Source organism: Triturus cristatus, chromosome 12, assembly GCF_964204655.1.
Source record: "Triturus cristatus chromosome 12, aTriCri1.1, whole genome shotgun sequence".
NCBI classification, from domain to species: domain Eukaryota; kingdom Metazoa; phylum Chordata; class Amphibia; order Caudata; family Salamandridae; genus Triturus; species Triturus cristatus.
Window position 1 is genome coordinate 179,530,189 of NC_140595.1, and position 25,561 is coordinate 179,555,749.

The following is a 25,561-nucleotide window of genomic DNA, read 5'->3' on the forward strand; positions in this document are numbered from 1 at the left end:
TCTCTTTTTGATGCTGATCATCAAATGTCCGGTTTTGGGATCCTTGGTCAATGTCTTTTGCAAGGGATCCGGTGTAAAGAGTTCCTCCGAAGGTGGTTTATCCATCTGCACCGAAGGCATCGGGGCCGTTGGTTTTTTGACTTTAGTGTCCTGTTTAGAAGTATGTGGCTTGGAAAGGGCTTTTTGTTTGGTCGGTGTCGAAATGGGTTTCGACTTCGAGATCTCGGTGCCGGTGGCCTTGTGTGCTTTTGTCGGTTCCGAAGATGGAGTCGGTACCGAGGAGCTGGAACTGGGTTTCGGCACAGAGTGTTTCGGTATGAGGGTTGGTGCCGAAGGAGGCCATTTTCTTTTTCGGTGTCAGTGCGGAGGAATGTGTTTCGGCACCGACGGTGGGCTGGCTCAAACCAGAGTCGTCTGAAAGCTTAATGGGCTTCTTTACCGGTGCCGAAGGTGCGGTGTGGGAAGCAGTGTCTTTGGTCTTACCTAGGCCCCTGAGGCGAAGGCGTGACCAAAGCCTTTTTGGGTGCCGGCGAGGGTGTGTGGGGGTGTGTGTGGGGGGGCAAATTGGTACTCACGACCCTCTGTGCCGGAGTAATGTCCTCCACATCTGAATCGTCGGCTTCGGAAGCGCGGACGAGTGTGCCATGGTTCTTCTTGCCCTTCGGTCTTGAATAGTTTATTTGGACCGGAAGGACTTGCACGCCGGACAGTCTCGAGCCTAGTGCTCAGAGGGAGGCAGAGATTGCATACTTCGTGGAGATCGGTGTGGGGGAATTTGGACCCACATTGAGGGCAATTCTTGAAGGGAGTCCTTTCCATGAGCCAGGACCGGAGCTTGGGTAGGCCCGAAGGCCGGCGTCGACGACTGGAATCAAAGGTTCTTGCCGATGAGAGGCGCGTCGAGTGGGGAGATCGAAACAATACTGCGAATTGGGGTGAGGATTGCGCGTCGATTGAACTGGAAACATGTTCGGAACCTGAGCGCGAAGATCACATCCGAGCCCGATGGCGGAAAAAAACAATCTGAGGATGGAGCCGAAGCCCAAGCACAATACTATCCAAAGGAGGAGTCACCAACATCGTGACTTCCAAAGACTTTCCAAGAGGAAAAACTGCAAACATCCGGGCCCAACACCTGATGGCGATCTATGCACAAGTGTGTAATCTGCAGCTCATATGCCTCGAACACATGTTCCAGTCAATGCATACATTGTCTGAATATGCAAAACTGTCACAAATCGAAATGCATAATAGATTGCAGGCTTGAGAATAATTAAGGCTTAAATGAATGGCTAGTGAAAGCATATAATGACTGGAATGCTGCATGAGTAATCTGATACAAAACAAAAAATAGACCAGAAAACAGTTACCTGTAAATACTGCATCAGACTCTTGCTTCTCCACAGAGGCCCACAACTTCCCGGCAGTACGAATAGCATACTCATTGGCAGAGGTAATCGGTGGAACGTCCTCAAGGAGCTTTACATCCTTTTTAGGGACAGAAAGCTGTTCATCCAAGCTCTTTAGACGGTCTTTGTCCTTCAACAGACTTCCTGGTTTCAAGTCATTGATATCCAAAGACAGGTTCTTACAGAGAACCTCTATCTCGAACTTTAGATTGAGCTGTAAACAGGACATGGTAATCACAATGGGGCATTTAATGTGCAGTTCAAAGCTAGTCACAGGTAGAAACAAAGATTCAACTAAATAAATTCCCTTTAAGCTATACAAATAAGTAAAACAATAACTTCCATCAGTACTCAGTAGGCAGAAAAACACTATAGACCAATACTAGTTTACAATACTTTCCATAACGTGAAGCAAAGCTACATTACACTAGCACCCTGCTAAAGATGAGATTACAGCCTCTAATAGAACATATATGCAGGACAACCTAAAGAGTAAAGTCACAGAACACATAGAACATAAGGTAATGAGGAATAAATACAATTGAAAATGGAATTCCCCAAGCAATAATGTATGCAATATAGAGGAGAGTTGTACATGCTGTGTGATTGATAAACCAAACAAGTTACTTACTTTGTGAAATACTCTTTCTGGTGGATACCCTAATCGTATTTTACCTATCCTTAGAAAATCAACAAGTGCCAGACCAGATATGGGAGATTTAAATAAAATGGTTACTTACCAGCAGGCGTAGCTTTGCAGCTTGAGTTTTCTGCATTCACATGCTGTGTATTATTCCACCATATAGAGGTTGAGTCCGGAAATATTCTTTGGGTGTGTCTACCACAATCTGGTGGTATGCTCATCGCTTGGGTGACATAAGAGTGCCCTGGAAATACCGGTACATAGTCCCAATCTTTTGATTCTTTTCCCTTTATATTCTTTTCCTTTCCAACTTAGTTGCTTGCACTCCAATTTCTGGGGAGGCGGGTGGGCCTAATTTTTAGCCAGAAAACTCTTCAAGCTGCGACAATAATCCTACTGGTAAGTAACTATTTCGTTTTGCAGCATGAATCCATTTCTGAATTCACATGCTGTGCATTAGATTATATACCAGTATCTCCTTCCATGGGGTAGCTGGGCTGAAATGACCAAGTGTTTGCAAACAGGTGCTGTAGTACTTTTTGTCTGGGCTTCCTTGCTCATTTGAATGTCCACACAATGTTTTGCAGAAGTGTGTGGTGAAGCTCATGTAGCAGAAGCACAAATTTCTTCAATAGGAACGTTAAATAAGAAACACAATGTTGCACTTTTTTTCCTTTAAGTGCGCTGTGGAGAGCATGGGTATTATTTTTCCCGCCCTGGAACAGCACGGTTGTATTGTCTCCAGGATCCATCTTGCAATAGTTTTAGTTACAAGTGAGTCTTGCGATGATTTGGAATAGGAGACAAAAAATTGGTTTCCCTTACAAAACTTTGTTAACTGCAAACAGTACATTAAGGCCTTCCTCACATTCAATGTGTGCAGGGCTCTTTCGGTCCGTGTCTTTAGTTCTTTGAAGAAAGTTCGTAGTTGTATGCTTTGACATGAAACTAGGTCACCACCTTGGAAAGAAAGTGTGGGTTAGTTCGGAGGACCACCTTGTCTGTGGATTTGTAGGTATGGTCCCTGTATTGTTAACACTTCAAGTTGACTGACTGCATAATGATGTGATTGCAATCTGAAAGAAACAGCTATAGATTCCTTACATTAGAATAACCCCCAGGCGTCAGACTGAATGCGGAATGTTTTTAGTCAGCAGTACCTCTGAGTATTGGAAGGTGGTGTCGGTCAGCTCCGCGTTCGTCGTTGGCATCTTGGTCGCCGGAAGGACGTCGCAGTAGCTACTTAGAAGCAAGTCTCGCGCGACGTCAATTCTTTTTTTCCGTGCCAGCCAGCGCAGATCCGGAGAGAGCGGTACCTCCAGTAACTTTTTAACAGAACTTTATGAGCGACTTTTGTCGAAGTCCTTTTGAGTCCTACCGACTCCTGGTGCACGAAGGGATGCCCGGCTTCAAGGCTTGCGGTTCCTGTACCCGACTGATGTCTGTGACTGATCCACACCGCATGTGCCTCTTTTGTACGGAGCGCTACCACGGCCCCAAGTTGTGCTCTGACTGCCAGACCATAGCTCCGAAGTCTTTGCGGGAGCAGTCCCGAAAGCTTCTTGAGCGCCGGCAGTCTGCTCCACGCCGTTCGAGGTCCCTGTCCTGAGGGATGAGTAGGACGGGTCGCGGAGCCATCACCACTAATCATCCAAGTCTTCACACTCTGGTTCAGGTAAGTCGAAGCACAAGAAGTCAAAGAAGCATTGTCGCTCTAAAACTTCTCCCCGGTCAGCTGACGCAACGAGGGATGCAGGCGGTGCCCCTCCCGACTCAGTTTTCCTCCCTTCCCGGGACCCAGAGCGACCCCTGCCCACTTTCATCAGTTTAACATGTGTGAGAAAGTGCCCTCTTTCTTTTATGGTATGCCCCCAATTTTTGCTGAATGGCTGATGTACTTTGGCAGGAGCCCAGGGTACACTTAGTCAATCAGGTACCCAAGGCCTGTCTTACTTCCCTAAAACTGCATTGAAGCCTAAACCCAATTGGCATCTCTGGCCACATGTCAGCCACTGGTGAATGGTAAAATAGGTACCCAGGGCACTGTGACCAGAGAAGGCCCCTAAAGGCTGCAGCACTTATTGTGTCACCCTTAGAGGCCCTGTAACCTGAAACACACACTGCCTTTGCAGGCTGAGTGTCTTGGTACAGAACAAAACAGAGCTGACAAGGCACACATCCCTGTGTGCCATTCCCACAAACACTGCCCTGGCATACCTCAGTCACCCCTCTAGCTGGGTGCACTATGCCAGTGGTGTGGGTACAGGTGCATGAGCCATGTACCCCTGCAGTACCCAGGCTGATTCCTGGGCAATGCAAGTGCAGCGCTGCCATTAAGAATATATGGTGCTGGGAGGTTGTCATTACGAACTCCACAGCACCATAATGGCTACAATGAAGACTGGAAAGTTTGATATCAAACTTCTCAGCACATTAAACCCACACTGATGCCAGTGTGGGATTTAATGTAAAATGCACGACAGAGGGCATCTTAGAGATGCCACCTGAAACTCGACCAACTCCCAATGACCTGACTAAGTGGCTGCGCAGGCTGCCACCACCAGACATGTTTCTGGACCCATGGGTTGAGAGCTTGCTGCTCGAGGGGGCCTGAAACAATGGACATCCTGGGACGAGGTGTCAAGCCTCCTCCCCCAGGATGGGCAGGGTTCACGAAGGAGAAGCTTCAAAGGCATGCCGCCTTTGAGAGCTTCTCCAGACCATTTGCTGCTTTCAGCAACTGGTCCCCACTGGTTCTACCCCCCCACTTTGGGCGGGAGAACCGGCGGGAAAAACAAGTGAGGAAATGGCGTGCCTACCTCTGCCAACTCCACCCCTAAGGTGGGGGAGGCGAGGACAAGCACAACATCGAGTCCCCGCCATCTTGAGGATGGGGGGGAACCAGCCAACCAGGGACAGGCTCCTGCCCCCCTCCCACTGGAGAGTGGCAGAATAGGGGGTGTACCAACCCCAGGGAAGGGACCCATTGGTCCCTACACTTTACCTACCTGTAACGCCCCTAAATTTAGTATTTAGGGGCACCCTGAACCTTCCTTCCTCAGATCCAGCAACCACAAGAAAAGAATAAGGACGAGAAGCCGTGCAGAGCTAACAAGAGGACGACGCCCACTGACTTGGCCCCAGCCCTACAGGCCTGTCTCCCCTCGAAACTGCTCCTGCAAAACTCTGGCGTGTCCAGCAACCTCAAAAACCCCGGAGGACCTGCCTGCATTCACTTTCCAAGCTGCTTCTCCCGTTAACACTGGACGTGTTTGAACTGCAGCTTCTGGTGCCAGCTAGTAACCGCTAATCCAGCACACTCTACACTCGCCGAGCCCAGCCTGTGTTTGAGAGAACAAACACCACAAGGAGGTCCCCCCGGCGATCCTGAGCAGAGATCCGGCGACCCCTGACCTGCCTCAAGCCTCCGGACGACGCCTGCAGCCTCAATCCATAAGACACCCCCTACCTCAATCAGAGCGGGTGTGAGAAAGTGGCTCTGTATATACTGTTCCCTAATAGGTACAGGGTGTACAGAGTCCACAGTCCCCCAGAGGCTGATAGAGGTCAAAGTTAGGTATGACCTTACTCTCAAAAGTGGTAGCTTGGTCGAGCAGTAAGGCAGTACCAGAGGACAGTGTAAAGCATTTATTGTACACACTCAGTCAGCAAATGGTTTCACACACTCAATAACTGAACTCTAGGCCAATGATTTGTATATATAAAATATATGCTTGTTTTATTTTTAGAACCACAAGGGGGTAAAAATATACTTTCTCAGAATGAGAGGTTGAATATAAATACTTTTGTTTCAAGCAATAAATTTGTGTAAACAGTCACAGTTGGTTGCAATAAACAATCCTATTTCCTAAACATAACAATGCATTGAGCTCAATGGTAAATTCAGGTTATTTGTAATAAATTACTTTTCAGATTACTTTTGGAATTCCAGGTCTGGATCCTAGAACCAGCCTGGGGTCAGTATTCAGAATCAAGTGAAGAAAGTCGACTTAATAACTGTAATGATTTTTAGATAATATTTAGCTATTTCAAAAGTTAGCACTTAGAAAATATTTCACAGAAAACATTCAATGGATCTCTATGGCAAGAAATTCAAATTGCAGGTAGAGTACTTTATCGTTACTTTAGTAATCCAGGACTGGGTGCCTAGACCCAGGACTGGGGTCCTTATCAAAAGCAGGTAAGTAATTTCGTTTGCAGAAATGGTACGATTTTAAAAGAATATTTCAAATTTGCAAAAGTAGACACTTAGAAGAAATTTCACAGAAAAGCAGACAATGGTTTCCTATGGGAGAAAAATGAGTTAGAAGTAAGTATAGTTGTGAACACTTTTCAGAGTCGGGGCTGGGCACCAAGATCCAGCACTGGGAGCTCACCTAGGAGCAGGTGAGTAAATTCGTTTTTGTCACTTGGCTGATTTTTGGTGAATTTTTGCAGTTTTGAAAAGTTCACACTTAGAAGATTTTTGAAGAAAAAGCCAGTCAATGTTACCCTATGAGGAAAATGAAGTTAGCGGTTTAAGGGTAAGTACTCGACTGGTAGTGTTGAAATTCCGGGCATGGACTCAGGGGTCCCCCAGTGTCAGATAGGTACAGTTGGTTCACCCTCAGCGGTTTCAGGACGGCCGGGTGCAGAGAGAGTTGGGCCCAATGTTATCCTATGAGGGATAGGGGGGCCTTGGTTGGTGGCTGCTGTCTGGCAAGCCACGCGGCTGTGGGAGCTGGGCTCCTGGTCACTTACTCAGGGCAAGTGGGGAAGTAGGTTAGAGTAGAGAGGGCACTGCCAGGGCCACTCGGGCGGCTGGGTGCAGGGTGCTTTTGAGCCTTAGGGCGCTCAATGGAAATCAATGGGAATGTTCCGGTTTGGAAAGAGGCTGCAGGCTCGGGGACGAGGATGTTTCAGGTGCCACCACCACTTCGAGAGGTAAGTTGGGTAGTTGTAGGTTAGGTGGGTACCCCAGGATTGGGCACAGGGGGTCGCAGGGCGCCGGGTGCAGGGGTGCTTTTTGACGTCGGGAATCTTACCCTCTGGTTGATCGCGGCTGGGGTGGCACTTGGTTCTGAGGCTGCAGGCTTCTTCCGGGATGTCGAGGGGGGTCCTTGGGTGCCGGACTCTGGGTCACAGTCGCCGTGGGGTCGTCCTCTGGGTCTTTGTCCACTCCGGCACTGGCCAGGCTTGGCTGGTGCAGAGTGTGTTGGGTCCGCGGTCCCGGGCTGGTGCCAGGGATAGCAAGTAGGTTTCTTGAGTAGAGCCTCTACTCGTGGGAGTCCCAGGGGCTTAGAGCTAAAAGGTAGCCAGGTCCTCCGGGGTTGGTGAGGTTGCTGGCCACGTGGGATGCCGCGCTGGTGCAGGTTCGAGAGTCGACAGGCCGGTAGGGCTGGGGCCAAAGCAGTTGGTGTCTTCTTCTCTTTTTAGCAGCTGCAGGGCAGGTCTTTGTTCTTCTTGCTCTTCTTGTCGTTTTTCTATCTGGAATCTGAGGAAGGAAGGTTCAGGGGGCCCCTAAATACTAGATTTAGGGGCGTTACAGGTAGGTGAAGGCCAGGGACCAATGGGTCCTTGTCCTGGGGTGGGTACACCCCCTATCCTGCCTCTCTCCTGTGGGAGGGGGGCAGTAGCCTAATCCTGATAGGGTAGGGCCTCCCATCTTCAAGATGGCGAGAGCCCGGAGATGTGCTTCACCTCGCCTCCCCCACCTGAGGGGTGGGGTGGGCAGGCTGGCACATCCCCTGTCCTTGTATGGGGTTTCCGGCCAAGCTTCCCGCCAGAGTGGGGGGTTGCAGTGGCCTGGGGAAACTCCAACTGGCGGCATGCCTTTGAAGCTTCCCTTTGCTCATCCTGGGGGAGGAGATTTCTCACCTCACCCAGGATGTGCATTGTTGCAGGCCCGGGAGAGCAGGGGCTCTCCCACCCAGGGGTCCAGCAACGTGTCTGCTGTGTGGCAGCCTGGGCAGCCTCAGAGCAGACGTGGATTGCAAGTTAGCTGTAAGGGGGCATCTTCTAAGATGCCCTCTGGGGTGCTTAGTACATTAAATCCTACACTGGCATCAGTGTGGGTTCAATGTGCTGAGAAGTTTGATACCAAACTTCCCAGGCTTCAGTGTTGCCAATATGGTGCTGTGGAGCTCGTGTTTGACAAGCTCTCAGCACCATGTATTCTTAAATGACTGCACTGCACTTACAGTGCCCAGGAATGGACCCGGGTACTGTAGGGGCACAGGGCTCCTGCTCCTGTGCCCACACCATAGGCGTAATGCACCCAGCTAGAGGGGTGGCTGACATATGCCTTGGCAGTGTAGGTGATGGGCATGGTACACAGTGATGTGTGCCATGTCGACTCTTTGTTTTGTCCTGCACCCAGACACTCAGCCTGCAAGGGCAGTGTGTGTGTGTAAGGGTACAGGGCCTCTGAGGGTGGCACAATGAGTGCTGCAGCCCTTAGAGGCCTTCCCTGGTCACAAGGCCCTGGGTACCTAGGGTACCATTTACTAGGGGCTGACATGTGGCTAGGGTTTGCCAATTTGGAGTTTGTGTGGTTTAAGGAAGGAACATAGGCCCTGGGCACCTGATTGGCAGGAACCCAGGGTACACTCAATCGAAGTACATTCAGCAATTTAGCAAAAAGTGGGGGCATACCATGCAAGAAAGATGGCACTTTCTCACACAACCCCCCCCCAAACGAAAGGTGATGAGACTAACCTTGTCCTATGGAGTCTTCATTGTCTAAGTGGAAGAACCTGGAAAGTCCATCTGCATTGGCATGGGCAGTCCCTGGTCTGTGTTCCACTTCAAAGTCCATTCCCTGTAGGGAGATGGACCACCTCAGTAGTTTTGGATTTTCCCCTTTCATCTGCATTAGCCATCTGAGAGGTCTGTGGTCAGTTTGAACTAGGAAGTGAGTGCCAAACAAGTATGGCCTCAGCTTCTTCAGGGACCAAACCACAGCAAAGGCCTCCCTCTCAATGGCACTCCAACGCTGCTCTCTAGGGAGTAGTCTTCTGCTTATAAAAGCAACAGGTTGGTCTTGGCCTTCATCATTGGTCTGGGATAGGACCGCTCCTATCCCTAGCTCAGAGGCATCAGTCTGCACTATGAACTGCTTGGCATAATCTGGAGCTTTTAGAATTGGTGCTGAGCACATTGCTTCTTTTAGGGTGTCAAAAGCCTTTTGACAACTAACTGTCCAGTTAACTTTCTTGGGCATTTTCTTGGAGGTGAGTTCTGTGAGGGGGGTCACAATGGACCCATACCCCTTCACAAACCTCCTGTAGTACCCAGTCAAGCCAAGGAATGCCCTGACTTGGGTCTGGGTTGTTGGAGCTATCCAGTCCATGATGGCCTGGATTTTGGGTTGTAAGGGCTGTACCTGGCCTCCACCTACAAGGTGGCCCAAGTACACCACAGTGCCCTGCCCTATCTGGCATTTGGATGCTTTGATAGTGAGACCTGCACTCTGCAGAGCCTCTAAAACCTTCCCAAGGTGGATCAGGTGATCCTGCCAGGTGGAGCTAAAGACAGCAATATCATCAAGATAAGCTGCACTAAAGGACTCCAACCCAGCCAGGACATGGTTCACCAACCTCTGGAAGGTGGCAGGGGCATTCTTTAACCCAAAGGGCATCACAGTAAACTGATAATGCCCATCAGGGGTGGAGAATGCTGTCTTTTCTTTTGCTCCTGGGGCCATGCCAATCTGCCAGTACCCTGCAGTTAAGTCAAAGGTACTGAGAAATTTGGCAGCCCCCAATTTGTCTATCAGTTCATCTGCTCTTGGGATAGGGTGAGCATCTGTCTTGGTGACAGAGTTGAGCCCTCTATAGTCCACACAGAACCTCATCTCTCTCTTTTCACCCTGTTGATGAGGTTTGGGGACCAGAACTACTGGGCTAGCCCAGGGGCTCTCTGAAGGCTCAATGACCCCTAACTCCAGCATCTTGCTGACCTCAGCTTTGATGCTTTCCTTGACTTGATCTGACTGTCGATAGATTTTGTTCTTGACAGGTGCACTGTCACCAGTGTCCACATCATGGGTACACCAGCTTGTCAGACCAGGGGTCAGGGAAAAGAGGCTAGCATATTGTTGCAAGACTTGCTTGCAGTCAGTCTGCTGTTGGGCAGAGAGGGTGTCTGAGAAAATCACACCATCTACTGACCCATCTTTTGGGCTGTAGGATAGGAGGTCAGGGAGTGGCTCACTCTCTGCTTCCTGTTCTTCATCAGTCACCATCAGCATGGTGATGTCAGCCCTATCATTGTAGAGTTTAAGGCGGTTCACATGGATGACCCTTTTGGGTGTCCTGCTAGTGCCCAGGTCAACTAGATAGGTGACCTCACTCTTTCTCTCTAGGATAGGGTAAGGGCCACTCCATTTGTCTTGGAGAGCCCTTGGTGCCACTGGCTCCAAAACCCACACCTGTTGCCCTGGTTGAAATTCAACCAGTGCAGCTTTTTGGTCATACCAGTGCTTCTGGAGCTCCTGGCTGGCCTCAAGGTTCTTGGATGCTTTTTCCATATACTCAGCCATTCTGGACCTTAGGCCAAGCACATAGTCCACTATGTCCTGTTTGGGTTCTTGAAGAGGCCTCTCCCAGCCCTCCTTTACAAGACACAGTGGTCCCCTTACAGGATGACCAAACAGAAGTTCAAAGGGTGAGAAACCTACTCCCTTCTGTGGCACTTCCCTGTAGGCGAAAAGCAGGCATGGTAACAGGACATCCCACCTCCTTTTGAGTTTCTCAGGGAGTCCCATGATCATACCTTTCAATGTCTTGTTGAACCTCTCAACAAGGCCATTGGTTTGTGGGTGGTAGGGTGTAGTAAACTTGTACTGCACTCCACACTCTTTCCACATGTGTGTTAGGTAAGCAGACATGAAGTTGGAACCTCTGTCTGAAACCACCTCCTTAGGAAAACCCACCCTGGTGAAGACACCCAGGAGGGCCTTGGCTACTGCAGGAGCTGTAGTAGCCCTAAGTGGAATGGCTTCAGGGTACCTAGTAGCATGATCCACTACTACTAGAATGAATTTGTTCCCTGAGGCTGTGGGAGGTTCGAGTGGACCCACAATGTCCACACCTACCCTTTCAAAGGGGACCCCCACCACTGGTAGTGGAATGAGGGGGGCCTTTGGGTGGCCACCTGTCTTGCCACTGGCCTGACAGGTAACACAGGAGCTGACAAACTCCTTCACCTTTTGGTGCATCTGGGGCCAGTAAAAGTGACTCACTAACCTTTCCCAAGTTTTGGATTGCCCCAGATGTCCAGCTAGGGGGATGTCATGAGCCAAAGTTAGGAGGAACTCCCTGTACTTCTGTGGCACTACCACCCTCCTGGTGGCTCCAGGAGTGGGGTCTCTTGCCTCAGCATACAGTAATCCCTCTTCCCAATAAGCTCTATGGGTACCACTGACATCTCCCCTGGCTTCTGAAGCAGCTTGTTGTCTCAGGCTTTCAAGAGTGGGACAGTCTTGCTGACCCTGGCACAGCTCTTCCCTAGAGGGTCCCCCTGGGCCCAAGAGTTCAACCTGGTAAGGGTCAAGCTCCATGGACTCAGTTCCCTCAGAGGTATCTACATCCTCTCCAGGGGGAGAGGGGTTCTGAGTGTTTGGCTGTACAGAAGCTGGTCCCCCAGTCTTCTTGCCCTTCCTCTTGGTTGGTTGGGCCATTATTCCAGGCTCCAAACCTACTTTTTCACCCTTCCTCTTGCTCTGTGCTCTGGTTTGCACACACACCAATTCAGGGATGCCCAGCATGGCTGCATGGGCCTTTAACTCAACCTCAGCCCAGGCTGAGGTTTCCAGATCATTTCCAAGCAGACATGCAGCTGGCAACTTTGGAGAGACCACTACCTGTTTCAGGCCAGTAACCCCCCCCCAGCCTAATGTTACCATGGCCATGGGATGACTAGTGGTGACACTGTCAGCGTTGGTGACTGGGTAAGACTTCCCAATCAAGTATTGCTCAGGGGAAACCAGTGTGTCTTTCACCATAGTGACACTGGCACCTGTATCCCTCAGAGCTTCTACCCTAGTTCCATTCACCCAGGGGTACTGTAAGTATTTCTTCAAGTTGGGGGGCCACACAGCCACAGTGGCAAACTCCACTTCTCCCAAGGAGACTAAACTTGCTTCAGTGTGTTCCCAGATTTGCTCAGGGTACACCTCTGATCCCATTTGTATACTTGCTGCCCCAGGAGTGGCTGTACTGGGTGCCTTAGGGGCTTTGTTTTGGGGGCAAGATACAGTTAGGTGTCCCTGCTTCTTACAGGTATTACAAAAGGCCTTTAAGGGATCAAAGTTCTTCCCCCTATATGGTTGGGGCACATAGGGAGTAGTTTGGGTCCCACCCACCTGAACAGGTTTTTGGGGCCCTTTGGAAGACTCAGACTTTTTATCTTGGGGATTCTCACCACCTTTCCCCTGGGGAGGTTTTGTGACCACCTTCTTTTGGTCACCCCCAGTGGTTGTCTTGGTCACCCTAGTCTTGACCCAGTGGTCCGCCTTCTTTCCCAATTCTTGGGGAGAAATTAGACCTAGGTCTACCAAATGCTGATGCAACTTTTCATTTGTGCAGTTACTCAAAATATGTTCCTTCATGAATAAATTGTACAAACCAGTAAAATCCTGCACACCATGTCCAGCTAACCAACCATCCAGTGTCTTCACTGAGAAATCTACAAAATCAATCCAGGACTGGGTCTGGGTTTTGTGAGCCCCCCTGAATCTAATTCTATACTCCTCAGTGGTGAATCCAAATCCCTCAATCAGAGCTTTCTTCATGAGGTCATAGGATCCTGCTTCTGGCCCAGAGAGAGTCAGAAGCCTGTCCCTGCAGTTACCAGAGAACAGTTCCCACAGGAGTGCCCCCCAGAGAGGTTTCTTTACTTTCCTGATATCACAAGCCCTCTCAAAGGCTGTGAACCATTTGGTGATATCATCACCTTCCTCAAATTTAGGGACAATCCCTTTGGGGATTTTAAGGTCAGAAGTTTCCTCCCTATCCTTGTTTTTATTATTGCTGCCACCATTGATGGGTGCTAAACCCATCTCTCTCCTTTCCTTTTCTAGAGCCAGGAGCCTGGACTCTAGATCTATTCTTTTGGCCAGCCTCACAAGGCTGTCCTCTTCACTGGGGGGTCCCCCAGTGTTGTCTCTGGGACCAGAGCCACCTGTGTGGTCTCTAGGTGCCCAGATGCTATGTCTTGAGTTGGAGGGTATGGGTGCCATCTCCTCCCTAGGGAATAGTATGGGGAGGTTGCTGTCCTCCTCCCCTGTTTCCCTTTCCTCATCTGACTGGCCATCACCATGTTCAGATGGGTGGTCTTTAGCATACTCAGCCAGGAGCTCCTGGAGCCCTTGTTTGGATGGATGCTGACCCATTTGTAAATTTTTGAGTTTACATAAGGACCTCAATTCCTTGAAAGACAAGTGTAAGTAAGGTGTGAGGTCGAGCTCCTCCACCAGGTCCATGTTATTATTATCACTAATAGCTGGGTTTGTTTGAGACATTCTAACCTGACAGTTCTAACCCTCTACCCTGACTATAGTGACTTTTATTTTTCTAAAATTCTAATGGGACTTAAGCAAGGCCCTAGCAAGACTTTTAGTAATTTTGGAAAAACCAATCAGAATTCTAAAGGCAATTTTTAAGAGTTCTGTCGTGTGATCAGATGGTAACCAAGTAGTCCAACAAATGCAAGTTTGTATCCCACCGCTGATCCACCAATGTGAGAAAGTGGCTCTGTATATACTGTTCCCTAATAGGTACAGGGTGTACAGAGTCCACAGTCCCCCAGAGGCTGATAGAGGTCAAAGTTAGGTATGACCTTACTCTCAAAAGTGGTAGCTTGGTCGAGCAGTAAGGCAGTACCAGAGGACAGTGTAAAGCATTTATTGTACACACTCAGTCAGCAAATGGTTTCACACACTCAATAACTGAACTCTAGGCCAATGATTTGTATATATAAAATATATGCTTGTTTTATTTTTAGAACCACAAGGGGGTAAAAATATACTTTCTCAGAATGAGAGGTTGAATATAAATACTTTTGTTTCAAGCAATAAATTTGTGTAAACAGTCACAGTTGGTTGCAATAAACAATCCTATTTCCTAAACATAACAATGCATTGAGCTCAATGGTAAATTCAGGTTATTTGTAATAAATTACTTTTCAGATTACTTTTGGAATTCCAGGTCTGGATCCTAGAACCAGCCTGGGGTCAGTATTCAGAATCAAGTGAAGAAAGTCGACTTAATAACTGTAATGATTTTTAGATAATATTTAGCTATTTCAAAAGTTAGCACTTAGAAAATATTTCACAGAAAACATTCAATGGATCTCTATGGCAAGAAATTCAAATTGCAGGTAGAGTACTTTATCGTTACTTTAGTAATCCAGGACTGGGTGCCTAGACCCAGGACTGGGGTCCTTATCAAAAGCAGGTAAGTAATTTCGTTTGCAGAAATGGTACGATTTTAAAAGAATATTTCAAATTTGCAAAAGTAGACACTTAGAAGAAATTTCACAGAAAAGCAGACAATGGTTTCCTATGGGAGAAAAATGAGTTAGAAGTAAGTATAGTTGTGAACACTTTTCAGAGTCGGGGCTGGGCACCAAGATCCAGCACTGGGAGCTCACCTAGGAGCAGGTGAGTAAATTCGTTTTTGTCACTTGGCTGATTTTTGGTGAATTTTTGCAGTTTTGAAAAGTTCACACTTAGAAGATTTTTGAAGAAAAAGCCAGTCAATGTTACCCTATGAGGAAAATGAAGTTAGCGGTTTAAGGGTAAGTACTCGACTGGTAGGGTTGAAATTCCGGGCATGGACTCAGGGGTCCCCCAGTGTCAGATAGGTACAGTTGGTTCACCCTCAGCGGTTTCAGGACGGCCGGGTGCAGAGAGAGTTGGGCCCAATGTTATCCTATGAGGGATAGGGGGGCCTTGGTTGGTGGCTGCTGTCTGGCAAGCCACGCGGCTGTGGGAGCTGGGCTCCTGGTCACTTACTCAGGGCAAGTGGGGAAGTAGGTTAGAGTAGAGAGGGCACTGCCAGGGCCACTCGGGCGGCTGGGTGCAGGGTGCTTTTGAGCCTTAGGGCGCTCAATGGAAATCAATGGGAATGTTCCGGTTTGGAAAGAGGCTGCAGGCTCGGGGACGAGGATGTTTCAGGTGCCACCACCACTTCGAGAGGTAAGTTGGGTAGTTGTAGGTTAGGTGGGTACCCCAGGATTGGGCACAGGGGGTCGCAGGGCGCCGGGTGCAGGGGTGCTTTTTGACGTCGGGAATCTTACCCTCTGGTTGATCGCGGCTGGGGTGGCACTTGGTTCTGAGGCTGCAGGCTTCTTCCGGGATGTCGAGGGGGGTCCTTGGGTGCCGGACTCTGGGTCACAGTCGCCGTGGGGTCGTCCTCTGGGTCTTTGTCCACTCCGGCACTGGCCAGGCTTGGCTGGTGCAGAGTGTGTTGGGTCCGCGGTCCCGGGCTGGTGCCAGGGATAGCAAGTAGGTTTCTTGAGTAGAGCCTCTACTCGTGGGAGTCCCAGGGGCTTAGAGCTAAAAGGTAGCCAGGTCCTCCGGGGTTGGTGAGGTTGCTGGCCACGTGGGATGCCGCGCTGGTGCAGGTTCGAGAGTCGACAGGCCGGTAGGGCTGGGGCCAAAGCAGTTGGTGTCTTCTTCTCTTTTTAGCAGCTGCAGGGCAGGTCTTTGTTCTTCTTGCTCTTCTTGTCGTTTTTCTATCTGGAATCTGAGGAAGGAAGGTTCAGGGGGCCCCTAAATACTAGATTTAGGGGCGTTACAGGTAGGTGAAGGCCAGGGACCAATGGGTCCTTGTCCTGGGGTGGGTACACCCCCTATCCTGCCTCTCTCCTGTGGGAGGGGGGCAGTAGCCTAATCCTGATAGGGTAGGGCCTCCCATCTTCAAGATGGCGAGAGCCCGGAGATGTGCTTCACCTCGCCTCCCCCACCTGAGGGGTGGGGTGGGCAGGCTGGCACATCCCCTGTCCTTGTATGGGGTTTCCGGCCAAGCTTCCCGCCAGAGTGGGGGGTTGCAGTGGCCTGGGGAAACTCCAACTGGCGGCATGCCTTTGAAGCTTCCCTTTGCTCATCCTGGGGGAGGAGATTTCTCACCTCACCCAGGATGTGCATTGTTGCAGGCCCGGGAGAGCAGGGGCTCTCCCACCCAGGGGTCCAGCAACGTGTCTGCTGTGTGGCAGCCTGGGCAGCCTCAGAGCAGACGTGGATTGCAAGTTAGCTGTAAGGGGGCATCTTCTAAGATGCCCTCTGGGGTGCTTAGTACATTAAATCCTACACTGGCATCAGTGTGGGTTCAATGTGCTGAGAAGTTTGATACCAAACTTCCCAGGCTTCAGTGTTGCCAATATGGTGCTGTGGAGCTCGTGTTTGACAAGCTCTCAGCACCATGTATTCTTAAATGACAGCACTGCACTTACAGTGCCCAGGAATGGACCCGGGTACTGTAGGGGCACAGGGCTCCTGCTCCTGTGCCCACACCATAGGCGTAATGCACCCAGCTAGAGGGGTGGCTGACATATGCCTTGGCAGTGTAGGTGATGGGCATGGTACACAGTGATGTGTGCCATGTCGACTCTTTGTTTTGTCCTGCACCCAGACACTCAGCCTGCAAGGGCAGTGTGTGTGTGTAAGGGTACAGGGCCTCTGAGGGTGGCACAATGAGTGCTGCAGCCCTTAGAGGCCTTCCCTGGTCACAAGGCCCTGGGTACCTAGGGTACCATTTACTAGGGGCTGACATGTGGCTAGGGTTTGCCAATTTGGAGTTTGTGTGGTTTAAGGAAGGAACATAGGCCCTGGGCACCTGATTGGCAGGAACCCAGGGTACACTCAATCGAAGTACATTCAGCAATTTAGCAAAAAGTGGGGGCATACCATGCAAGAAAGATGGCACTTTCTCACAGCGGGTAAGAAAATCCGACATCCAAAGGCACCCCTGCACCAGACGCCCCACGGCCTTGTGTGCCCAACCCAGTGGTGCCTAACCATCCCTCTACATCCCAACTTACCCCTCGAAGTGGTGGTCACTCCTGGAAGATAGTCACCGAGCCTGCAGTGTTTCTTTGTCCCGGAGAATCTCCATTGAACTCAACAGGGCACCGACCTCAAAACTGCACCCGGCTGCCCTAGCGCCGCTGAGGGTGTCCCTTTGGTGCTAACTTGGTCCCCCACTTGCCCCGAGCTTAACCCTAGGAGCCTTGCTCCCACAACCCTGTGGTCTGCTTGCCAGCCACCACCAACTGGAGTCCGCCTATCCTCCATAGGATAACAATGGGCCTCAAAACTCTGCATTCAGCTGCCCGAGTGCCGCTGAGGGTGCAACAACAGTGCATCACTGACCCTGGGAGACCCCTGAGTCTAACCCCCAGGACCCTAACTCAAAAGAATGATTGCCTACCTGGAAACCGATTACCTCTTTTTCCTCATAGAATAACATTGACACTTTTTCTCCTAAAAAGTTTAAGCGTCGACTTTTGAAAACTACAAATATTCCTTAAAAATCAGCAGAATAATCAAAATGCATTTTATCAACTGTTTTCAGGAAATGCCCCAGTGCTGAATCAAGGTATCCAGCACAGAGTAAGAAAAAGTAACTATAACCTTACTTACCTGCTAAGTGAATTTCCTCTCATAGGATAACATTGGTGATTCTATGTGAAAAGTTTCGATGTGTTAACTTTTGAAATGCAATATTCTTTAAAATCGTACCACTAACAAACACATTTAGTCACCTGTTTTCAGGAAATGTCCCAGGGCTGAATCTAGGATCCAGCCCTCTGTAAGGAAAAGTAATCTGGAAAGTGATTAACTGTTTTGTACTTAAAAAGCCCATTCTTTTGAATGTACTATACCTGCAATGTGTTGCAAACTGCTTACTTAAACCTGTAACCAAAACCAGTACAAGTTACACCGCAATGTTGAACTGTGTTCATACAAGTAGTTTACTACTGAAAAGTATTTTTATGCTTACCTGTACCAGGCTTGCTTGGTTCTAGAAATAAAACAGTACATTTTTTATTAAAAAACAATTGGCCTAGAGTTTAGTTCTCAAGTGTGTGAATTCATTTGCTGACTGAGTGGGTACATCAAATGCTTAACACTGTCCTCTGACACTGCCTTAATGCTCGACAAAGCTACCACTTTAGAGAGTAAGGTTCTATCTAACTAACTTCTGCCAAACCTCTAGAGACCCTTGGACTCTACACACTGTACCTCACTTTGGTGCAGTATATATAGAGCCAGTTTCTCACGGAGCAGTAGGGAATGCACCCTTGGAGGTGGAGGCTTGGACCACCAAGCTCTCAGGGGTGGGGTGTTGGGAGAGGAAAGTGGGGTCGCCCAGAGCCGTCGGACAATCACCCTACCCACAGGAGCCCCTATGTTGGGCCCAGACAACTCGCCGAAAGGATGTCTGTTAGGGCTTCATTAAATGGCAGCAGTGGCTACGAACCCCTGGGAGGACTAACTTCAACAAATACCGGGTCTCCTGTGAACAGCAGCTCTGTTCAAAAGAATCCCCAAAACAGACTCCGAGCCTGCGAAGGACAAAGAAACCCGATGCCTGGAGCCACAACTACACTCATCGCTTACAGCCAGAGTCAGAGCGGACCATTAGCCCCAGCGTTAGACCGTCGTTTGACCCCTCCAGGACTACCCGAAGTCGCCTGCAGCCTCTGCACAGAGACCCCTCAACCGTGAATGGCCCAGTAAGGCGAAATCTGACCTCAAAAGACACCCCTGCACCCACCTGTCCCTACGCGGCTGCAAGTGCACTTAGTGTGCTAAACCAGATCCCTCTTTGAGCAGCCACCAACCCGAGGCCCCATATCCCCCATTGGATTACATTAGGCCTTAGCATTCTGCACCCGGCCGCCCCAGTACCGCTGACGGTGTTTCAAGAGTGCATCCTTGACCCTGGGGGAATTCTGGTTCTAACCCGAATACCAACTCCCACAACAAAGTGCTTAACTGTTAACCGATAACGTCATTTCTCTCCATAGGAATACAGGGACTATTTCTCCTTGAAAAATGTTCTAAGCGTGGAGTTGAGTTGTAAGCAAATAAGTTACTTACCTGTAACTACGGTTATCCAGAATTGGTATCTTTATAGATTCACATGCCTGAAACAGAATAGCAATCAGTCACATCCAATCTTTCAGTTTGTTGCGGATGGTGGGAGACCAACACATAGTGAACCCAAAAAATCTTAGGTAACAAGAACAAAACCCCGGAGGGATATACCTGTGTGAAATGTACGTGAATGGATGCACAGAATATACTCTTAAAAGCATGGTAAAACATCACTTATGTAACATCTCCATATACATAGTATTGGCGCGAAGGAAAGAAGGAATAATAATGTAACCAATAGTATACTTTACGGAGATATATATATATATATATATATATATATATATATATAAATAATTGTGAGAAAGTGCCATCTTTCTTGCATGGTATGCCCCCACTTTTTGCTGAATGTACTTTGACTGAGCGTGCCCTGGACTCCTGACAATCAGGTGCCCAGGGCCTATGTTCCTTCCCTAAACACACAAAACCAAAATTGGCAAACCCTGGCCACATGTCAGTCCCTGGTAAATGGTACCCTAGGTACCCAGGGCCTTGTGACCAGGGAAGGCCTCTAAGGGCTGCAGCACTCATTGTGCCACCCTTAGAGGCCCTGTACATACACACACACACACAGCCCTTGCAGGCTGGGTCTCTGGGTGCAAGACAAAACAAAGTCGACATGGCACACACCCCTGTGTGCCATGCCCATCACCTACACTGCCATGGCATACATCAGCCACCTCTCTAGCTGGGTGCCTTTGCCAATGGTGTGGGCACAGGAGCAGGAGCCCTGTGCCCCTACACTACCCAGGTACATTTCTGGGCACTAAGTGCAGTGCTGCCATTTAAGAGTACATGGTGCTGAGAGCTCTTCAAACACAAACTCCACAGCACCATAATGGCAACACTGAAGACTGAGAAGTTTGGTATCAAACTGCTCAGCACATTAAACCCACACTGATGCCAGTGTGGGATTTAATGTACCAAGCACCCCAGAGGGCATCTTAGAGATGCCCCCTAAAACCTAACCTACAATCAACGTCTGTTCTGAGGCTGCCTAGGCTGCCACACAGCAGACATGTTGCTGGGACCTTGGGAAGGAGAGCCCCTGCTCTCCTGGGCCTGCAACAATGCACATCCTGGGCGAGGTGCTAAATCTCCTCCCCCAGGATGGGCAGGGGGAAACTTCAAAGGCATGCCGCCTCTGAGCTTCCCCAGTGTACCCGGCGCCCCGCGGCCCCCTGTGCCCAATTCCGGGGTACCTACCTATCCTCCAACTACCCAAGTTACCTCTCGAAGTGGTGGTGGCACCTGAAGAATCCTAGTCCCCGAGCTTGCAGTCTTTTTCTAAACTGCAGATTTCCCATTGAAATCAAATGAGCGCCCGAAGGCTCAAAAGCACTCTGCACCAAGCTGCCCGAGTGGCCCTGGCAGTGCAACCTCTACACCCATCTACTTCCCCAATTGCCCTGAGTAAGTGACCAGGAGCCCAGCTCCCACAGCCGCGTGGCCTGCTAGTCAGCAGCCACCAACCAAGGCCCCCCTATCCCTCATAGGATAACATTGGGCCTAACTCTCTGCACCCGGCCGCCCTAGTGCCGCTGGGAGTGAACCAACTGTACCTACCTGACCCTGGGGGACCACTGAGTCTATGCCCAAAACCGAAACTCTGCCATTTGAGTACTTACCTTTAAACCGAGAACCTATGAAGAAAATGGAGTTAACATTGAATGTTTTTTCCTGAAATTTCTTTTAAGTGTGGACTTTTCAAAACTAAAAATATTCACCAAAAATCAGCTGAGTAACGAATACGAAAATACTCACCTGCTCTTAGGTGAGCTCCCAGTGCTGGATCTTGGTGCCCAGCACTCACTCTGAAAACTACTTACAACTGTACTTACCAGTAACCCAATTTTCTTCCATAGGAAATCATTGACTTTTTTTCTGTGAAATTTCTTCTGACAATTTCTGCAATCTTTAAATATTCTTTAAAAATCGTATAATATCTGAAAACGTAATTACTTACCTGTTTTGGATAAAGGTCCCAGTACTGAGTCTAGGCACCCAGTACTGGATTACAAAAGTAACAAGAACATACTATACCTGTAACTTGAATTCTCTGCCATAGGGAATCATTGACTTTTCTATGAAGTATTTCCTAAGTGTCAACTTTTAAAATAGCAAAATATTGTCTAAAAATCACAGTAATTAAGTCGACTTTTCTCACTTGATTCCAAGTACAGACCCAGGACTGAATCTAGGATCCAGTCCTGAAATTCCAAAAGTAATCCTAAAAGTAATCTGTGGCAAATAACATGAAACTTCCATTGAACTCAATGCATTATTGTGTTTAAAATAGTGTTGCCAATTGCAACCAGTTGTAACTGTTTACAGAAGTCAATTGCATATTGCAAAAATAATATATATATATAAAGCATCTCATTCTGAGAAAGTATATTTTAAATCCAGTTGTTGGTTCTAAAATAAAACAAGCATATATTTTTTTTATATATAAACCATTGGCCTAGAGTTCAGTTATTGAGTGTGTGAGACCATTTGCTGGCTGAGTGTGTACAACAAATGCTTTACACTGTCCTCTGATACTGCCCTACTGCTCGACCAAGCTACCACTTTAGAGAGTAAGGTTATATCTAACTTTAGCCTCTGCCAAGCCTCTGGGGACTGTGTACACCCTGTACCTATTTGGAAACAGCATATACAGAGCCACTTTCTAACAGTAATATATAAAAACATAAATTAATTATTCTAGTATTGGCAACCATCATATAAACAAGACTCATTCCAAGGGTTAGAAAGAGGCTTACCTTAATGGAAAAGATGGCTAATTACTGCCAGGCCCAATGCTGCATCTGCATCTTGTGCACATTCCAGGCAATAGTGCTGCATTAAAGGTACGAGTGGTACTACAGGTTGCAGCACAACAGATCTTCTCCAACATTACCCCTGCGAAGAGGGCCGATGAAGTTGCAACCGCTTGTGAGAAAGTGCCCTCTTTCTGCATGGTTGCCCAAACGTTTTGCTGAATTGCTAATGTTCTTTGACTGAGTGTGCCCTGGGCTCCTGCTAATCATGGACCCAGGACTTATGTTCTTTCCCGAAAACTGCATTCAAGCCTAAACCCAATTGGCATCTGAGGCCACAGATAAGCCCTTGGTAAATGGTACCACAGGTACCCAGGGCACTGTGACCAGAGCAGGCCTCTAATGGCTGCAGCACCTATTCTGCCACCCTTAGAGGTCCTGTACCCTTACACTCTCACACTGCCTTTGCAGGGTGCGTGTTTGGGTGCAGAACAAAGTGAAAAGTCGACATGGCACACATTGTGTGCCATGCATACAACCCACTGCCCTAGGGTAGATCAGTCACCCCTCTAGCTGGGTGCAATATACCAGTAGCGAGGGTACAGGTGCATGAGCTCTGTACCCCTACAGTGTCTAAGTTCATTCTTAGACATTGTAAGTGCAGTTCTGCCATTAAGAGTATATGGTGCTGGGAGGTTGCCATTACGAACTCACAGCACCATAATGGCTTCACTGAAAACTGAAGTTTGGTATCAAAATTCTCAGCACATTAAACCCATACTGATGCCAGTGTGGGTTTCAATGAAAAATGCACACAGAAGGCATCTTAGAGATGTCCCCTGAAAAATAACCTACCACTAGTGTCCAGGCTGAGTGGCTGCTTTCCTCTGCCACCACTAGACGTGTTTCAGGACCCCTAGGTCAAGATCCTGCTGCTCTCTGGGGTCTGAAACAATGCACATCCTGGGACGAGGTGCCAAGCCTCCTCCTCCAGGATGGGCAGAGTTCACGAAGGGGAAGCTTGAAAGTCTTGCCACCTTTGTGAGCTCCCCCAGGCAACTTGCTCTCGGCAACTGGTCCCCACCGATTCTGACCCCCACTTTGGGCGGGAGAACCAGAGGGAAGGAATATGCTACTTACCAGTATGCATCTGTTCTTGGCATGTAGAGCTGCAGATCTACACACTATGCATAGATCGCCATCTGGTGTTGGGCCCGGATGTTTGCACTTGTTTTTTTCCTCAAAAGTCTTTGGAAATCACGAGATAGGAGACTACTCCTTTGGATCAAAGTGCGCATGGGCATCAGCTCCATCCTCAGATTGTTTTTCGCCAGCAGGGAAAGGATGGAGTTTTGTAAGAAATAGGAAAGATGCCCATGTATGCTGTTATCTAAATAAGATAATACTGGAACAGATAATGGTTGCCGGGGAGGAGGTGGGCGTGTGTAGATCTGCAGCTCTACATGCCAAGAACAGATGCATACTGGTAAGTAGCATATTCCGTTTGAGGCATATGAGCTGCAGATTACACACTATGCATAGATTGTATAGCAGTATCCTCTCCTAGCGGCGACCACCAGTATCTGTTGCAGTAGTTTGAAATAGTGTTTTGAGTACAGCATGGCCCACACTAACTTGTTTAGTGTGCACATCTACACAATAGTGTTTACTGAATGTGTGCGGTGTAGACCATGTAGCTGCTCTGCAGATATCCAAGGGAACGTTCCCTAAAAATGCCATTGAAGCCCCTATCTTTCATGTAGAGCGGGCTTTAGGAGGTACAGAGAATGTACGTTTTTGACAATCCACCTAGCTATCCCAGATTTTGATATGGGGTTGCCCTTGTAGGGTGGTGAGAAAGACACGAATAGTTGTTTGGTCGTACGAAAGGGTTGTGTTCTCTCGATGTAGTAAAGCAATTCTCTTTTGACGTCTAAGGTATGAAGAGCTCTTTCTGCGACTGTTTGTGGCTGCAAGAAGAATACGGGCAGCTCCACAGATTGAGGTGGAAGGGAGAAATGACTTTAGGAAGGAATTTAGGATTAGTTCGGAGAACAACCTTATTATGATGCATCTGCAGAAAGGGTTCCTGAATGGTTAGTGCTTGTAGTTCGCTAACCCTTCATAAAGAAGTAATGGCTACTAGGAAAGCAACTTTCCATGTTAAGAATTGTAGCTCACATTTATGTAGAGGTTCAAATGGAGGACCCATTAGTCTTGTGAGAACAATGTTTAAATTCCACACAGGTGAAGGTGTTACGCTGGGGGGAATTATTCTTTTGAGTCCCTCCATAAAGGCTTTTATGGCAGGTACTCTGAAAAGTGACTGATGTTGTCTATTTTGTAGATATGTTGCTATGGCAGCAAGATGCAGTCTAATTGATGTGTAAGCTAAGTTGCATCTTTGGAGGTGTAGTAAATAGCCGATGATGTGTTGGATAGACACATCTAGGGGATTGGTGGTGGTGATGTGGCAATATATTACAAAATGTTTCCACTTGGCTGCATAGCATGCTCTAGTGGTAGGCCGTCTAGCTTCTTTAATGACGTTCATACAGTCCGGGGGAAGGTTAAGGTAACCAAATTCTAGGACCTTAGGAGCCAGATCGCAAGGTTGAGCTGAGCTGGGTCTGGGTGTCTGATCTCTCCATGGTTCTGGGTTAAGAGGCGTGGAGAGAGGTGTAACTTCCGGTGCAGAACTTCGGAGTGTTCCAGCAATGTGGTGTACCACGGTTGTCTGGCCCAAGTTGGAGCAACTAGAATGAGAATCAGTGACTGTTGCTGTAGTTTGCGCACCACTAGTGGAATGAGTGGGAAAGGCGGAAGCGCGTACGCAAATCTGCCTGACCAGTTCATCCATATTGCATTGCCTTTGGACATTGGGTGTGGATATCTGGCAGCGAAGGTTGGGCACTTGGCATTTGTGGGTGGCGAACAGGTCTATCTGTAGTTACCCCACATTTGAAAAAACGGTTCAAGAACTTGTGGATGAAGTTCCCACTCGTGGATCGGTTGCGGCTCAACAGATCGGCTACGGTGTTTTGGACTCCTGGGACATGTTGGGCTAGGAGAAAGATATTCTGAGGTATAGCCCACCTCCATATGTTCTGTGCTAGCTGGGAGAGCTGCAGAGTGTGTCCCCCGCCTTGTTTTTGTATGCAGTACATGGCTGTCATGTTGTCTGTGCGGACTAAGACATTCTTGCCTGATATTTGTTGTTGAAATGCTTTCAAGGCTAGGAATATGGCTAGTAACTCCAGGTGGTTGATGTGGAGTAACTTTTGTTGAGATGTCCACCTGCCCTTTATGGTGTGATGTAGTAGGTGAGCTCCCTAGCCGGAGAGTGATGTGTCCGTTGTCATAACTATTTGAGGAACCTGCTCTAGGAACGGTCGTCCTCTGGAAAGGTTCTTGGTGTTCCACCACTGCAGAGAGCAAGGAGTACGACAGTCTACCAACACCAGATCTGTTAGCTGACCTTGAGCCTGGTTCCACTGGCGTGCTAAGCACTCTTGGAGAGGACGCATCTGGAGTATTTCATGTGGCACTATGAATATGCAAGAGGCCATCATCCCTAAGA

At 48.6% G+C, this 25,561-nt stretch overlaps 1 protein-coding gene across 10 annotated transcripts in view; it reads right to left on the reverse strand.

The window, feature by feature from the left end:
- CNOT1 (CCR4-NOT transcription complex subunit 1) overlaps positions 1–25,561 on the reverse strand; it is a 1,579,387-nt gene that overhangs the window by 733,578 nt on the left and 820,248 nt on the right. For all 10 annotated transcript variants that reach the window (XM_085638198.1, XM_085638193.1, XM_085638201.1 and 7 more), the window contains one exon: positions 1,371–1,623. In XM_085638198.1, the coding sequence (XP_085494324.1) occupies positions 1,371–1,623 (253 nt within the window). The remainder of the gene's footprint in view (positions 1–1,370; positions 1,624–25,561) is intronic.